At 51.5% G+C, this 18,132-nt stretch overlaps 1 protein-coding gene across 5 annotated transcripts in view; it reads left to right on the top strand.

Annotated features, from left to right (window-relative positions):
• Positions 1-14,785, top strand: part of TBC1D2 (TBC1 domain family member 2) — a 39,153-nt gene extending 24,368 nt beyond the window's left edge. For 4 of the 5 annotated variants that reach the window (XM_084629589.1, XM_084629590.1, XM_084629588.1 and 1 more), the window contains exons 9-14: positions 586-773; positions 2,785-3,261; positions 6,210-6,330; positions 9,955-10,140; positions 11,452-11,573; positions 12,443-14,785. In XM_084629589.1, coding sequence (XP_084485715.1) covers positions 586-773; positions 2,785-3,261; positions 6,210-6,330; positions 9,955-10,140; positions 11,452-11,573; positions 12,443-12,644 — 1,296 coding nt within the window. In that variant the 3' untranslated portion in view covers positions 12,645-14,785. The remainder of the gene's footprint in view (positions 1-585; positions 774-2,784; positions 3,262-6,209; positions 6,331-9,954; positions 10,141-11,451; positions 11,574-12,442) is intronic. The other variant, XM_084629591.1, reaches the window with a different exon arrangement.
• The last annotated feature ends 3,347 nt before the right edge of the window (positions 14,786-18,132 follow it).

Below are 18,132 nucleotides of genomic sequence, written 5' to 3'. Positions count from 1 at the left end.
GGGAGCTGCAGAGGAGCAGGTGGACGAGATGAGACAGGTCAGGCTTTAGATGCCTCTTCAAAACGAGGAAGGTATGAACCCAGGTGTCCTGGCCAAATTTCACTCTGGGCAATTCTGACACCCCCCCCACACCACAATAAAATCCCCTAGGCAGTTTCAGGGGTAGTTTCCTCCACACACGCGCACACACTCCAGTGAACTCCCGCTTTACCCTCTAACACCCCCCAGCTCAGCAGCCCCTGCTTGCCCTTGCTGCACCGCAGTGACCTACTGCCAGCCCCCGGGCTGCTCTCCTTGCTCCTGCAGGGCTCTGGCTCTCTCCTGCTGCAGCGGCCTTGCTGTGGCGGCTCCTTCCACCCTCCACTGCGCTCTGTGGCATGTGGTTGACTCAGGAACTGCCTGCCCACGAACACGGGAGATGCAGGCAGCTGCTGGGGCAGAGACCTGGCGCTGGGTGCCTCTGGGGGGCGGGTTTCCAGGGGCAAGGGCAGGCGATGTGGGCTCTGCTCTCCAGCCACGCTGATGGCTGACACACGTGGCAGGGGCTGCAGCCACTCTGACAGCACCCCCAACGCTCTCTTCCAGTGTGCCCGCCTGCAAGCCCGCAGCTGCCAGGTGGAGAGCAAATACCTGATGCTGTTGCGGAGGCTGCAGGAGGCCTCCCCTGGCCTGGCCAGCGGTGATGCCGAGCTGGTGAAGAGCCTGATCCAGGAGGCACTGCAGTGGGATGCGAAGGAGGAGGCCGCGGAGGCTCTTCAGCTGAACCCTGTCAGGTAGGGGGCACGTGAGCCAGGAGGGCACATCATTGCTTTGGGGCAGGGATGCAGCAAGGGCTCTCTGTCATGGGATGGGCCCTCCGCTCAGAACAGTCCTGGGGCGGCTCCTTCTGCCAGGTTCCCAGCTGTCCCCTGCTGAGGCGGACAAGCTGGCTGTCCTGCACAGAGTGGGCATAGCCCAACTCCCAGATCTCCGGCAGCAACCTGGTGGACAGATCTGCATGTCGCCCCCAGCCCAGTTCAAAGCTGCTGACAGTCACCTGAGGATTACAGACTCTGGAATGGGAAGATGCATCCCCAAAACAAAGCACTCCCAGGCCCCTGCGATGGAGCCTGTTCTGTGCATTTAGCCAGACGAGGTGCCATCAGCAGTAACGTTTTCGGTACACACCTCACTGCTGAGTTTGCTATTCCTTGCCCTCCCTGAGCTGGGGCGCTCTGCTTAGCCAGGTGGTGCAGTTAGCCTGGGCTGAGCACAGAACTCATCCCCGCTGTGGAGGGGAAGTGAGTGAGTAGCTGTCACATGCAGGCAGTTTGGGGTTTCTGTGCACACATCTTCCATTAGCTGGAGCTAAGTGTTTTCCACGGTGGAGGGGATATTGGAGATGAGCAGAGGCCGGCAGGAAGAGTGAGGCTGGTCTGTCTTCTCTGCAGGGTCACCTGGGTGTGAGCAGTGGGTTAGCCTAACCTGAGTGTGAGCAGCTGCATTGCAAACCCACACTCGAGTTCTTGGGCCTCATTGGGGCCATGTGTGTCACTCGGACTTCCGGGGCACAGCCCATGCGTCTTGGTGCTGCAATGAGCCGAGCTGCTCTGGGAGGCTTTCAGTGAACTGGGGCAGAACTTGTCTGTCCTGAGAACGTGGGGGAATTGTGGGAAGGCACTGGAAAACCATCAGCTCTGAGTGGGTTAGTCGGCATCCTCACTGCAAAGTGGGCAGGTTACCAGCCTGAGTGAAAGTGACTCCTGCACTCTAGCCCACCCCCTCTGCTGGGCAGCTAACCCGGGTGTCAAGCACCACTGCAGAGGGGTGAGAGGGTTATGGGTGTGGATGGGAGGGGTTAGGGCAAACGTGGGGTGGGTGGTTGTAGTCGTGTCCCTGCAGGGCCCTCCTTGGCTCCTGCCCCTGCTGGGCTGAGAGGGTCACACAGAGACCTGTAGGTGCAGTGCCCACCTGGTGCTTTTATTTACAGACTGTGTTCCCACCACCTTTCCAGCATACACGTAGTCCCCTTCTTGAGGTCCACCAGCAGGAGAGAGGGGGCAAGCTACCTCTCTCCGCTTCCCCTCACTGCCTTTCCTGTAGTGCAGCTTCCCTCTTTCCAGCTTCCCCCCGGCTTCTTTCCCCTGGGGCTCTTATCCAGCCCCAGCCTGATGAGACAGCAGCTGTTCCAGCTTCCCCAGTCAGGGCCAGGTGGGCCGCCCAGCTCCAGTTCACCTCCCTGACCTGGAGCTGGAGTGACAGAGGGTTGGCTAACCAGCGTTCTGCTTAGCACCCTGTCACAGTGCGTAATTGCAGTGAAGACCAACCCTGGAGTCAGGAGAGGGGTTGTTATGTGATGGGGAAATCTGTACTGGACCTCTGGCAAATGTCTGTCTGGTTGTTCAGCTTGTCAGCGTTAGGACCCTGCGTGTGCAGCACCCGGCAGGGCCCCACTCCTGGCTGAGGTGCCACGGGCCCAGGCTGGAACTGTCTGAACACAGTTACAAAGGGGCACTGGAAGGATGCATGGAGGTGTTGGTGCTCGAGTGATAGGAGGCCCAGCAGTCTGGTAGCTCCTTCCATCTCTAGCAGCTGGGGTTCCAGGAGGAGGGGCCAAAGCTGGCTCTCACAGGGTGCTGCCCAGGGAGACAACCACTGTGCCTAGGGCAGCAGAAGTGGGGACTGGGCACCGTAGCTGCCTCTGACTCAATTTGCCCTGCGTGCCAGTATCCTGCTGAGCAAAGTCTGTCCAGCACCTAGCACGTGGGTTTCAGGCCCTGCTCTGCTCTGCTCTGCCGTTTCCAGAGAGTATGATGACTACGGGTTTATGACCATTCCCAAATACGAGGTTGAGGACTGGAAGCTTCTGGCTAAAATCCAAGCCCTAGAGATCAAATCCAACAACCTGCTGAGCCACATGGTGGTGGAGAAGCCTCTTCGTGAGAGATGGGCCGGTATGGCTGAGTTGAGCCCCTCTGCAGAGCTGAAAGGCTTGATCCGCTGCGGCATCCCCATGGAGCACCGCCAAAGGGTCTGGAAATGGATAGTGAGCCAGCACCTGTCCCACCGCCACCCCACCAACCACTACGAGAGCCTGCTGCGGCAGGGCAAGCGCACGGAGCATCCCGCCTTCCGGCAGATCGAGCTGGACCTGCCCCGCACCCTGACCAACAACAGGCATTTCACATCTCCCACCTCCCAGCTCGTCCCCAAGCTCCGAAGGGTGCTGCTGGCCTTCTCCTGGCAGAATCCCGCCATCGGCTACTGCCAAGGGCTAAACAGGTGAGATACTGGGAGCCACTGCCGGAGCAGCAGGGAAGGCTGCTCACTGCTGGGCTGTCTCTGTACGAGGGGATAACAGCCGCCCCTGAGGCCTGGGGGGCTCCTGGAGGATCAGTCCATCACAGAATGGGGTGCTCGGATTCCCCAGCAAAGGGGCCTTAGGAGTACCACAATGAGAGGGACCTGCAGGGAAGGGAAGCAGGTGGACATTTCCTATTAGAGTGATGGTTTCGGTTCTTCAGGGATTCCCCCTGTCTGGGGGAGCTGGGATGGCTGCTTTTGTATGAATTTAGATGGAACGTGTGGGCTAAAGGTGTTCACATCACCCAATCACATTCCAACATTAAACAGTGTTAAACAAGGACCAGGGCTTAACATACAGAGACTTCAGCTTGCTTTAGTGCAAACACACCATTAAAGAGCCTTTAACTTTTTATTGAAGATACAGAAAAGAAGGAAAAACAGGTAAAGCCTTTGAAATGTAAAGTATTAACAAAGGCTTCCATTTGTACAACATCCCTTCTTCCCTTTGCCGTTAGCTGGAGAGCATTTTAGAAGTAAAATCTCCCTTGTTTGACAGGCTTTAGATGGTACCAAAGGTGGTCATAATTGTCGTCCCAGGTGGGGGTTGGCATTCAGTTGGAGCCAGCAGGGGTGGCGATGTCATCTGGGTCCCTCTCTGGCCCGTTCGGGTCACACAACACCTCTCAGGATCAGGGTGATGAAGGCTGGAGCTGCCAGGAAATGGTGGGCTTGGCAGCTGTGATGGTGAAGTTCACTCCAGTACCCTCTGCCCGTTCTATCCATCTGTTCTTTTCATTCTTTTTGTTTGTTCTTTCATTCTTTCCCCATAAAATCTCTCTCTTTAAGGACCCCAAGAGGGAGTGGTAGGTGGAATAGACCATCCCCTCATTATTATGTCCACCAAAAAGGTCTAATATCTGACATACCAATTTTGGCTCATGAACTTCCAACTCCACATCTCCTCTTTTTAACAAGCATAATTTCACCACAGTCCTTGAGTCATAGTGACTTGGCCTTTTTCTCTCAGAGTAATTCAGTTATTCTGTCTCCCTTCCGTACCTGTTCCCATCAACGTTTGTTGTTATCAGTTAACTGGAACAGCTGGTAACTTTTACATACTTTTTGCAGCTGTGCTCCCAAGTTGGGTGGGTTTGTAGGCCTATTTGTCACAACACTGCTCGTAGCAGAGTTGTCAAGGAGGCAAATGCCCTGTGGCCCGCACACACTGGCGATCAATGTCCTGCTTAAAAATGAAGGCTTGTTTATGTTTTGTGAGCTTGACACCTCTTCCTCCACCAGCCCCATCCTTTCCCTGTCCCCTGTTCAGAGCTAAGAGAGGCAGACCAGTTCCTGTGCCCAGCATTCATCATGCCCTTTGTTCATGGGCCGCAAACCCACACCTACTAACCTCCAGCCAGGAACAAACTTCCACAGCCAGGTTATCAACCCCGTGACAACAGAAATGCTGTTACTCCTCCTCTGAAGGAAAGGTACACAGCCATCTCCCAGAGACGCACTTTCCTCTGAGCTCATCAGTGCCTGCTGAGCATCTAAAGAACAATGGGATCAGATTCAGGGAATAGAAGTGAGGCAGAATAAAGTGACTTTTTCAAAAGACTTCTTGTATCCTCACTCAGTATTCTGAGCCCTCATGCGGCGATTTAGGAGGCCTGGAGCATTGCTGTGATGGATAGTAACATGACATGAAATGTACATCAGTCATTTGTATCACGTTGGCCAAATCCTGGGAGCTGCTCAGCACCTGCAGTCGCTCCAGAATCGCGTGTGAGTGCAGCAGCCTCTGGAATTGGCTCATGGGCAGGAACACGCCCTCAGCTTTTCCGTGAGCTGCCCAAGCAGCATGCTGGGAAGCTGGTTGCTGCCTCTCAGCAATAGGAAAAAGCAAGGCCTGAACTGGTGTGTAAGAATTGAGGCTTGTCGCGCGTGGCACTCAACTGTCCTGGTGACACTCCCCTTAGTGGAGAAGACTTGACATAGATATTGGGAAGCCTCCTTTACTCTTCAGAGCCTGCTCTCCGCACAGTGTCACCCAACAGCTATGTGGTCCCCCTCCCTGCCCAGCTTTCTGCAGGGCGTTGTCCAGCAGCCAGATGGGCCCCCACGGCCCCCCAGTGCCTTTTGCTCTGTGCAGAGTCACCTGGCTGCCACATGGGCCCTCTCTCTCCCCAGCTGTTTGTGTGGTGTTGCCCAAAGCGTGCCTAAGACCCTCCCTCCCATCCGGCTCCGCGAGCAGGCTGGGATGGTGTATCTATTACCTGGCACCTAGGACATGCATGGGGCTCTGCAGACTGCCGCAGGAAGACAAGTTCCCTGCCCCAGAGAGCTCATCCTGTCCAGCACAGAGCACCCTCTGCTCCTCTGAGGCTGATTGCAGCCAAGGGGGCTCAGGGCTCTGATGATGAATGGATGACCGGGGGTGGGAGAGAGGGAAGTGATCTGTGTCACATGGATCTATCAGGGTAGAGCCCCTGCCATCTCAGAGTGCCCTGAGGCCAGCTCCCAGGTGGTGTAAATCAGCATACCTCCACTGGCTTCAGTAGAGCCCCACCCATGTACCCAAACTGGGGCGCTGGTACCATGAGTCTAGCTGCACTGCTTAGCCCTGCCCCATCTCCAGTCCCTTCTCTAGTTCCCTGGCAGTGCTGCTGGACTTGGCAATGAGCTCCAGCCAGCCTTGCTACTCCGGGAGATACAGGGAGATCTTTGAGGCCCTGGTGAAGCACACTTGTTGGCTGGCCTGTCACTGCTGAGCAGCCTGTGCTCCCTGCACCGGAGATTTAATGTAAAACCTAAAGCTAGAAGAGCAATGCCGACCAGACTCTCTGATTTCCCACCAGTGCTGTTGCAAGTCAGTAGGTAACAGAGAGAGTTTGCTTTGTTTCCTGGTGTCCTGTCCATTGCAGGTTGGCAGCCATTGCCCTCCTGGTCCTAGAAGAGGAGGAAAGCGCATTCTGGTGCCTGGTTCACATTGTGGAAAACCTGATGCCGGCGGATTACTACAGCGACACGTTAATAGCATCACAGGTGAGCATGAGAATCCGGCTATGTCATGGGGGTGAAAGACAGCAAGGTACTTGCACAGAGATGTTAAAGGGACATGGTCCATTCCTGCATCCCAGCCCCTGGGAAAGCCCTGTGCTCTCTGCAGCCCTCCTACATAAGCCAATCTTAGGGTTACTTTGCACCACTGGAGCAGGGTGCATGAGAATCAGGCCTATGCTGTCCCGCGAGTCCTCGGGAATCAGGCACTTTTATTAACTGAACAAGCACTCAGCATTGTCTGAACCCATGGGGTTTCCTCACGTCATAGGTGATCTCATTAACTCTTTCCACTACTTCAGAGTGTCCATTCTAAATGTCTTGCATTTTATTCTTTCTCACAGCATCCAGCACAAGCACCATATCTCCTATTTCAAATGCTCTTTCCTCGGCATGTCTATCATGCCAGGCCTTCCCAACTTCCTGGCTTTCCTTTAGATTTTGCTGAACCAAATCCATCATATCTTGCAATTTTTCATTAAAAATGAGACACATACTCCATCACTGGCTACTCTGTCTCCTCAACATTACCTTCCCAAGAATCATGAGTCAGATCTAGGGGTCCGCTAACCTGCCTTACATAGAGCAGTTCAGAGGGAGCAAACCTAGTAGATTCTTGGGGTACACTCCTGTACACATACAACAAATGTGTACAGACAAATTGGAGGATTGGGCCAAAAGAAATCTGATGAGGTTCAATAAGGATAAGTGCAGGGTCCTGCACTTAGGACGGAAGAACCCAATGCACAGCTACAGACTAGGGACCGAATGGCTAGGCAGCAGTTCTGCGGAAAAGGACCTAGGGGTGACAGTGGACGAGAAGCTGGATATGAGTCAGCAGTGTGCCCTTGTTGCCAAGAAGGCCAATGGCATTTTGGGATGTATAAGTAGGGGCATAGCGAGCAGATCGAGGGACGTGATCGTTCCCCTCTATTCGACATTGGTGAGGCCTCATCTGGAGTACTGTGTCCAGTTTTGGGCCCCACACTACAAGAAGGATGTGGATAAATTGGAGAGAGTCCAGCGAAGGGCAACAAAAATGATTAGGGGTCTAAAACACATAACTTATGAGGAGAGGCTGAGGGAGCTGGGATTGTTTAGCCTGCAGAAGAGAAGAATGAGGGGGGATTTGATAGCTGCTTTCAACTACCTGAAAGGGGGTTCCAAAGAGGATGGCTCTAGACTGTTCTCAATGGTAGCAGATGACAGAACGAGGAGTAATGGTCTCAAGTTGCAGTGGGGGAGGTTTAGGTTGGATATTAGGAAAAACTTTTTCACTAAGAGGGTGGTGAAACACTGGAATGCATTACCTAGGGAGGTGGTAGAATCTCCTTCCTTAGAGGTTTTTAAGGTCAGGCTTGACAAAGCCCTGGCTGGGATGATTTAACTGGGAATTGGTCCTGCTTCGAGCAGGGGGTTGGACTAGATGACCTTCTGGGGTCCCTTCCAACCCTGATATTCTATGATTCTATGATTCTATGAACAGATATGGCAGCCGAACATCCCCATCATTCTGGCACCTGTCCACATCCATTTTCATCATAGATTTCAAGGTCCCATTGAACCTTTCCACCAGACCATTGATTTGTGGGTGGTAGGGAGCAGCTTTTAGGTGCTTTACTCCACACATTTTCCATAAAATGGAAACAATAGACATAAAATTGGACCCATGGTCTGACAATATTTCTCTGGGAAAACCCAACTCTGCTAAAAATAGCAAACAACGCTGTTGCCACTGTCTCTGTCTCAATATTAGACAATGCTGCAGCCTCGGAGTACCTGGTAGCAAAATCTACCAACACAGGAATATACTTCTTCCCATTCCTGGAAGGTTTAGGGAGTGGTCCTACAGTATCCACAGATGCTCTGGCAAATGCCTTCCCAATAATGGGTTAAAGGCTAGAGGGGTGCCTCACTAGGTCCCTTTAACACTTTGCACTTCTGGCACAAATCACAGCACCTGGAATAATCTCTCACTGTTTCAAAAAGATAAGGCCAGTAGAAATTTTGCCAAATGTTTTGCCTACACCCAGGTGTCTTGCATTGTGGGGTCTCAGTTACACGGCGTAAGCTGGAGTAACTTCACAGAAGTCACCCTCGTCCAATGCTTCTGCTAGCATGGGGCAGCCCCACAGAGCACCTTGCACAGGACTGGGCCACAGTGGCACAGCCGAGCCTGAATGCTCAAATCACACACGAAGGGCCTGACCTTGCTGTGATATGGGTAGGTGTGGGAGAGTCGGGCCCATCATACATGTCTCCCCTGCTCCAAAAAGAGAGACCCCCCAAGTCTCCTCTGAGTTGGAACCCAGTTGGGACTCAGTAAGAGTACGTAGACTCTTGTAATCTCCCCCATGGACACAGGGTTCCTCTGTCTGACTGGTACGTCAGAGTCTAGGGCAGGTCTGCTAGGCTTTCTGATCCTTCAGCGTGCTTGCCGCAGAAATCACTGCAGTCACAGCTTCTGGTGCCATCCCATTGCATTTGCTGTTCGTGCTCAGCCAGCAGGAGGAGGAAGAGCTGTTGCGTGTGTCACAGTCAGGGCAGCAGTAGATGTTACAGACTGTGCTCTCTTGGCCCACAGGCGCTAACTTCCTAATCACCCCCCAGCTCTGTCCCAGGCCCCACCTCTGCCCCGCCTCTAACACAGTACTGACTTTCCGGACACATGCTGCTGCAGAACCAGCCTTCCCACTGCAGCACTCTTCTTATGTTCGCCCTACTTAACTGGAAGAACGGCCACACTGGGTCAGACCAAAGGTCCATCTAGCCCAGTATCCTGTCTACCGACAGTGGCTAATGCCAGGTGCCCCAGAGGGAATGAACAGAACAGGGAATCAGCAAGTGATCCATCCCCTGTCAACGATTCCCAGCTTCTGGCAAATAGAGGCTAGGGTCACCACCCCTGCCCATCCTGGCTAATAGCCATTGATGGACCTGTCCTCCATGAACTTATCTAGTTCTTTTTTTAACCCTGTCATAGTCTTGGCCTTCACAACATCCTCTGGCAAAGAGTTCCACAGGTTAACTCTGTGTTGTGTGAAGAAATACTTCCTTTTATTTGTTTGAAACCTGCTGCCCATTAATTTCATTTGGTGACCCTAGTTCTTGTGTTATGAGAAGGAGTGAATAACACTTCCTTATTTACTTTCTTCACACCGGTCATGATTTTATAGACCTTGATCATATCCCCCTTTAATCATCTCTTTTCCAAGCTGAAAAGTCCCAGTCTTATTAATCTCTCCTCAAACGGCATCCGTTCCATACCCCTAATCATTTCTGTTGCTCTTTTCTGAACCTTTTCCAATTCCAATGTATCTTTTTTGAGATGGGGCGACCACATCTACACGCAGTGTTCAAGGTGTGGGCATACCATGGATTTGTATAGAGACAATATATTTTCTGTCTTATTATCTATCCCTTTCTTAATGATTCCCAGCATTCTGTTCGCTTTTTTAAACTGCTGCTGAACATGGAGTGGATGTTTTCAGAGAACTATCCACAATGACTCCAAGATCTCTTTCTTGAGTGGTAACAGCTAATTTAGACCCCATTATTTTATGTGCACCTGCCTCTGTATCTCATGGATTCTCGCTTTGTCAAACCCAGGTGGATCAAAGAGTCTTTAAAGACTTCTTGTCAGAAAAGCTCCCCAGGCTTACAGCTCACTTTGAGCAGCACAGGATTGACGTCTCACTGATCACCTTCAACTGGTTCCTGGTGGCCTTCGTAGACAGCCTGGTCAGTGACATCCTCTTCCGGGTCTGGGACGCCTTTCTGTACGAAGGAACAAAGGTAGGGAACCACCCCTGGCCCTAGCTATGCCAGGCTCTCAGAGCTGCGCGTTCTTAGACATTCAGATCCAAGTGGGACGCACCCCACCCTGAGCTGAGCAGTTGACTGGCGTTCATAATCATTTTGGTCCCACAACTCCCTGTCTGAGCTGCCCAGCCTCTCTGCATGTCTCTGGCAACGATGGTGGGCCTGTAGCTTCCAGCTCTGTCTGTACTGGGGCTGGAATGGAAGGATTAAGCCCAGCTTGGGGAGACAGACCCGCACTAACCCTCCCAGAGCTAGTGTGCTACTCAGAGTGGGAGTGAGGCTAGCCACACAAGCACGTATCTAGGCTCTTGAACGGGCAAACACTTGCGGTGGCTAGTTCTCCCGCTGTTCACGTTGCCACGGCTACGTCCTATTCCTAGCACGGTAGCTCAATGAGCGCTCCTGCGAACGCCTCTTTGAGCTGGGAATCCCACCCCAGGTATACCCTGGCATCACCTTGTTGGTGCTGGGGCAGCTGGGCCCACACCTCCCCCAGCTGGGCCTCACGCCCTCTCCTGGCCTTCCCAGCTTCTCCCCCTGCAGTCCTACATCACTGCCCTGAGGAAGGTCTGGGGACCTGCTCTGTCCCCTCTCCTGCTTCTAGAGGGGGCACTGGAGCTGCAGGGGTCTTGGGACCTTCTCAGGTTGAGGAAAGGGGCTGGGAGGGGATCTTCTCTTCTCCTTCGTCGCCCTGGAGAGAAGGCTGGAGGGCAGCAGACCAGGTATGTTCTGGGCCTGGCTTCAGCCAGCCAGAGTTGAGGAGGGTACAGTCTTCGCCCTCGGTAGGGGGAGCTCAGAGACGTTAGAGCTGGGCAAACTCAGTGGATGCCAGTGCAGCTCCTGCTGGACCATGAAGTGGCCAGGAGAGGGCATGAGGATCCATGCAGCCACCAGTGCCTGTTCCCTTGGTGCCAGGTACCACTGCCTGGGGAGCGGGCCTGTCCTGAATTCTGTTCTCCGTTCCCCACCACCTCGGAAAGGGAGAGCCTCCTGTTCCTTACAGTGTTTTCATTGGCACTGTGCCTTTAACACATTGGCTCTTGTTAAGCATTTGCTCTTGTCGTGTGTTCACTCTCCAAAGGAAGCATAGAGAATCAACAGTGCAAACTGACAAAGAGTGAGAGGAGATGTGTGTTGGCTTCTGAAGGCCCCCTCCTCTGGTGTGCAGCCCAGACACCTGCTGTCCCACCTCATCCCAAAGTGCTCCACGCCCTAAGCTTTCAGTCCCTCCGTGGGTATATGCTGGGCCCTCTGCCAACTAAAACACATTTTAACTTGTCGTAGGTGATTTTCCGCTATGCTCTTGCCATCTTTAAGTATAACGAAGAGGAGATTCTGCGGATCCATGACAGCCTGGAGGTTTACCAGTACCTTCGCTTTTTCACCCACATGATTGGAGATGGCAGGTGAGAGACGAGCTGCTCTCAAGCTTCCCCTTTGGCCAGTCACATGTGCGCAGACCTGTAAAGTTGACAAAATAATGACAAGGCCTAGGACTGTTGCCCTTGTGCTTGCAGGGTGGGGAAGGAACAAGAGTTGGCCATGTGCCTTTGTTCAGTGATGTTCACTGATGTCTAGTTAAGTCTAGAAATTGTTGCCTGTACAATTGAGTTTGTGCCCAAAACAGAAAGAAGCAGTTAGGCTGACACATCCAGGATTCGCAGCCACGAAGGCCATTGATGGGACAGCTGGGCTTGGGCCTGGGGTTTGCTTTTGTTCTGCTGGAGAAGAAGGATCCTGTTTTTCTTAAAGTCGAGTGCGCACCATGGGCATGGGATGAAAGGCAGGATTTGGCCGGTGAACCTCTTCCCTGGGAAACATGGCCCCTCAGACTAATCCCACCGTGAGGGAGTCCTGGGACATACTACTGAGCCTGCTAAGGGGACAAGGGCACAGCCTCTCACAGGAGCAGGATCCATCCTAGCAGTAGATGAGGAGCCTATGTCCGCCTGGAGAAAGGTCCCCTGTGTGTTCATGGCTTGCCCTGCCAAGCTCAGAGGCTTCTTTTCCTGGCTGGGGCAGAGGAAGGTTGGCTGCTGGAGCTGAAACGCTTTACACTGGTGTATGGGGGGACTGACACTATCAGCTGATTAGTCCTTGGGTGCGGGCCTTATAGCCCGTGGCTGCCAGCTGTAGTCCAGCCCGGGCTACGAGTTGGTCACTTTCTTGCAATGCAAGGGCCGTGCTGCCCCGGCAGGAGGGGACAGCACTCACGCACTAGGACCAGGGTGTTCAGCTGATTAGCTCACCCGTGCTCCCTGTCTTCTCCCGGTAGGAAGCTGATGAGCATCGCCTTCAGTGACATGAATCCCTTCCCAATGAAGGTGCTGCAGAACCGGCGAGCGACACACCGGGCGGAGCTGGAGGCAGAGCTGAGCGAGCTGGAGCGGATCAAGGCGCAGTACGTGAAAGAGCAAGCAGAGCAGGTGACCTGGCACCTGGATGGAGCCGTTAGCGAAGAGGAGGAGGAGATGTAGCCAGAGACGTGGCTGCTGTCCTGCGCCTGAATCCCTGGCCCTGCAGCTCTGCACCAGCATCACTCTCCTTTCTCAGAGAGATGGAAAATCCTGAGGCGAGCAGGGCCAACGCAGAGGGTAGGCACAGTGTTTCTGAGGAGCTCAGCTGGGAGGACTGTGTCCTGCCCAGACCTCCTGGCTCACCGTCCACCCACCACACAGCTGTGGAGATGCAAGAAAGTTTCTTGGAAAGATCCTGTCTCGCTCTCTCTGAACCATCCCGTCCATTCCTCCCCACCGTCTTGCTGCAGCTGCGCTAGACAGGGTGCCCAACTCATAGCCTGTGGGCTGAACACAGCCCACCAGAGCGTTCGTACGGCCCACAGCCTGCTTCCACACAAAATACCAACAGCCGATTCATTAGCATTTGGTCACGTTTGTATCATTTTACTTTAGTTACGAGTTCTGTACGGTTTTTTCTGTTTTCTATAATTCTGATACACGTTTTATGCACTGATTTCTTTATTTGTTTTTAAATAGACAATACTGTACATACCAACCTATCTAAACACATACGAAACAGAACCTGGTTGGATCACTCCAGGTTGTGCTTAGGGTTATGTGGCCCTCCTGTGTAATAAGGTTGGGAAACCGAGTGTTGCAGGACGCTTGTTGATTGATCACAGGTGACTTTAAGTGTGTGCACCATATTGGAGGCTGATGAGGCGCAGGTGACCCAGAAAGCCTTCCAATGTCTTTGAGTACACTCTGCTGGCAATTTAAAGGGGGTGTGTATATAATCATAGTAAGTATTAAGACAAAAGCACTCGCTTGAGAGTTAGTGTGTGAAGCCCCTGAATTAGTGAAGGAGAGAGACCTGATGGAACTCTTGAAGCTACCATAGCATCTTTCTGCAGCTAGTTTGCCAGGAGGTCACATGATTGATGTTCAAGCATGCTCGGGGTTAACCCAATGAAACTATGTTCCCTGGGGCTGTGCCCTGATGCCCCTGAGGCCATGGCTGATCTCCTACTTAGTGAGATGGTCAGTGGGCACTTCCTTGCACACAGATTGTTGCCCTCTGCATAGTGTGTTCACCTTCTGCTGTAGATAATAACAGAGCTCATATGATAACAACAGCAGAGGGTTATGAGTAGAGTCCGTACTGGGACTGGTATTGACTGCATCCATTCATGGGCAGGAGGTGGCAGAATGGACAGATGGCACAAAAGGACAGAGGTGAGGCAAGACCAGAGAAGACTGTACCGTACTTAACCAAGCTGGGGCAGTGCACAACATTACAGGACAAACAAATGAAAGGTGATGCAACCAGAAAGGAATAGTTAGAACTACTTGTGCATGCTGCTGGCTTCTTAGTAAAATCTAACTGCTGGGGAAAGGAGCTGTGTGTTGATTGGAAAGCTGGGTGTCCCTTCTGCCCAGTGGCCATGCACCCCCAAACAGCATCAACAAGTGCAAAGGCTGGAATTCAGAGCAATATGGGGGCTGGGACAGTCCTCCAGCGCTGGACTCAGCAGCTGACTCCAGTGACACTATCTGTAGGAATCAGGCCTGCTTGGACAAGAACATAAGAATGGCCATACTGAGTCAAACCAATGGTTCATCCAGCCCAGTCTCTTGTCTTCTGACCATGGTCAGTGCCAGGTGCTTCAGAGGGAATGAACAAAACAGGGCAATTATCGAGTGATCCATCCCCTGCTGTCCAGTCCCAGCTTCTGGCTGTCAGAAACTAGGGACACCCAGAGCATGGGGTTGCATCCCTGTCCATATTGGCTAATAGCCATTGATGGACCTATCCTCCATGAACTTATCTCGTTCTTCTTTGAACCCTGTTATAGTCTTGGCCTTCACAACATCCCCTGGCAAGGAGTTCCACAGGTTGACTGTGTGTTGTGTGAAGAAATACTTCCTTTTGTTTGTTTTAAATATGCTGCCTATTAATTTCATTGGGTGACTTCTCCCCCGCCCACACAAGTTCTTGTGCTATGTGAAGGATTAAATAACATTTCCTTATTCACTTTCTCCACACCATTCATGATTTTATAGACCTCAATCATATACTTGATGACAGGTTTCAGAGTAGCAGCCGTGTTAGTCTGTATCCACAAAAAGAAAAGGAGGACTTGTGGCACCTTAGAGACTAACCCATTTATTTGAGCATAAGCTTTCATGAGCTACAGCTCACTTCATCGGATGCATGCAGTGGAAAATATCTCCCCACTGTATTTTCCACTGAATGCATCGGATGAAGTGAGCTGTAGCTCAGGAAAGCTTATGCTCAGATAAATGGGTTAGTCTCTAAGGTGCCACAAGTCCTCCTTTTCTTTTACCATATGCTTGCTGAGTCGTCTCTCTTCCAAGTTGAAAAGTCCCAGTCTTTTTAATCTCTCCTCATACGGAAGCTGTTTCATCATCTGTTCATCATCTGCATTGCCCTTCTCTGCACCTTTTCCAATTCTAATATGTCTGTTTTGAGATGGGATGACCAGAATTGAAGTTACTATTCAAGGTGTAGCCATACCATGGACTTATAGGGTGCATTATAATTATTTTCTATCTTGTTATCTCCCTTGCCTAGTGGTTCCTAACATTCTGTTGCTTTTTTGATTGTCGCTGCACACTGAGTGGATGTTTTCAGAGAACTCTCCACAATGACTCCAAGATCTCTTTCTTGAGTGGTAACAGCTAATTTAGACCCCATCATTTTGCACTGGAGTAAAGACTGCAGGATCAGGTCCTTAAATAGCTCGGACCTTTCTCTCCCTCTCCCTCCTCCACATCTGATCCCTGTTGCTGTATACCCAGAGAGCTGCTGGCACCTAGTAGGGCAGGGAAGGTATAGTGAGCCGAGGGGCAGACGCTGGCTGAGGAGAAGTGGAGATGCAAGGTCTACCCTTTACAAGTCCCTTTGGGGCACACACAGCTCCAAAGGGGCTGGGGTGGTGACTGGACCATGGTGCTGCTCCCTCCACCCCAGCCCATAAGGGGAAGCAGACTCCACTGTCCCCACAGCAAAATCCCTCCGAAGATCCCCTCTGGCTGTGGGGCTCCACACTGGCTCTTATCCAGGGCTGAGCTAGCCCAGCCCAGAGAGGGGCTTGCCCAGGTTAGGGGCCAACACAGATTTTCAATAAAGCCATTTCTCCCCAGGGATTGGCAAAAGCCCTGCTCCAAAGAGGTGAATCTGATGTTGGGTAACAGCAAAACCCCTCCAACCCAGCATCTGGCCAGCCTGAGCTAAGGCATCCCCCAGAGTGGGGTTCCCAGCTCCACCCCCTGTGGTATCCCAGCAGGTGCTGCCCCTGAGACTGGCGTTCCTAGAATGGTGGCTGTGGTATCAGCCTCAGGCTCTGGAACCATGGCCTCAGCAGGTCATACAGAGAGACCGGCAGAGATCCACGAGTCGGCCTTCGCCACTGAGGTACAGCTCAGTGACTTGCCCAAGGTCACCCAGCAAGACAGTGGCAGAACTGGAACCCAGATCTCCTGCGTTCCCAGCCAGTACTCCAGCCAATAGGCTACACTAGAGTGTGGAGAGAGGGGATGGCTCCTTTACACCTCAGATTTATCAACGGATGTGGTGTTTGAAAAAGGAAAATAATATGTCAGTAACCAAAAGGAAGGGTTCTGCCTGGTGGCAACAGGGCCTGGCTAATGGACATTCCCCCAAACAGCTGTAATGGCAGCTTGCCAGAGAGAATTCAAATAACATCAAAGCCATGTCAGAGTGAGTTGGGTGTTTTTATTAACTAATTCCCCCTGCACCACCGCTGCCCGGCAATAGCCTTGCACCTGCTTCTGAAATCCTGGCAGGTTGGTCAGTATTTTATTTGCTTTTTACCTGAATTTTCCATTTCAAAACTAATTCTTCACCAAGTTCATTATGTATCTGCATGAGTCAGGATGGCAGTTTTCCCTTTGAGTTTTTGGCATGCTTTCCAAACAGTGTGAGACAACCTATTCAGACACTTGGCTCTATATACTCAAAAGAACTGGTCAAAATGTTTTCACCAGAAACATTTTCTGTGGAAAAAAATGGGATTTTGTTAAAAATGAAATTTCTCATGGGAGACTGTTGCTTTGGCACCATTTTTTAATGAGAAAATTCAAAATGAACAAAAAACAAAAATTTTCATTTTGAATTAAAATTTTTGTTTTTGTTTTCAAACTGGCAAATTTTCAACATTTTAAATCTTCATTATCCCCCTTTCCCTCTCTTTTCTCCTCTTTTGCCACTAAATACAATAAAATGAATGATGTACAAGGTTTCCCCCACACATACACTTTTTCTTTTTTCCCCTCTAACTTTTCCAACTTTGAAAAAGTGACAGTACAGTAAAAGGCAGAATGGAGCACTGTAATGGCAGCATCTCAAAGTGGGAGAAATTGCGGAGAAATTCTGAAAAGTTAGTCAAAAGAAGAGAGAGGAAAAGGTGGCAGAATAAAGGTAGATTTTCATCTATTGCACTCAGACAAAAAAGGAAAAATTGGGAGAAATAGGAAAAAGCCAATCCCACAAATTTTGAAATATTGAAAATTTTTCAGTTTTCAGCAGTTGAATCAAAATGAAACATTTGATTCGATCTCAAGATTTTGAGGGAATCGGACTCTTGAATTTTGAACTTCTGGATTTGGCAGTTGTGACCCTAAGAGCATCCTTATGCCAGAACACAAGGGGGTCCCTGGTACTTAGCAGTGAGTTTCAGCTGGCCGGACAGCTCCATGTAGCCCAACTCACCATGGATAAAATCTGTATCTAAAAGGTGTCGTGTCATATGTCATTGGAAAACCAAAAACTGATAATTGATCTTCTGGCATGATGTTTGTATGCATAGGTGCTGACTCCGTGGGTTCTCCAGGGCTGGAGCACGCACAGAAATAATATGGTGGGTGCTCACCAACCGGCAGCCCTCCTCCCCCTACCAGTCAGCTCCTCCTTCTCCCCCCAGCATCTCCCGTCCACCAGTGGCCCCGCTGATCAGCACCTCTCCCTCCCCTCAGCACCTCCTCCACACCAGTGATCAGCTGTTCAGGGGCGTGCAGGAAGCGCTGGGGGGAAGGGGAAGGAGTGAGGACAGAGCAGGGTGGGGGCGGGGCAAGGTGGGGCTTTGCGGCGGGGGAAGGGGTGGAGTGGGGGCAGGGCCTGGGGCAGAGCAACGGTCAAGCACCCCTCAGCACATTAGAAAGTCGGCACCTCTCTTTGTATGGTCAACCCACAAAGGATTATACTATAGTGCTTGAATCATGACTAAAATGTGTTCAAACCAGACATGTTGGGAGAATTGATAAACAGGATTTTTCCAGGCAAAGGAATGAGGTTCTGCTTGCTTGAATGCATCTCCCAAGTAAATGGAGCAAGTTGTTACCAACACCAAGAAAAGCATATTTGCATGCCAGGGAAACAAAGCCATCAGAAGAGCAAGTGGGGGGAAAGTGATCACTTAACATTCTCAACAGGGGATGGAGCCAGCATCCCAAGGAAGTCTTC

Source organism: Lepidochelys olivacea (genome assembly GCF_965140295.1).
Source record: "Lepidochelys olivacea isolate rLepOli2 genome assembly, chromosome: 5".
Lineage (NCBI taxonomy): Eukaryota > Metazoa > Chordata > Testudines > Cheloniidae > Lepidochelys > Lepidochelys olivacea.
This window is presented reverse-complemented; position numbering and strand designations above follow the sequence as displayed.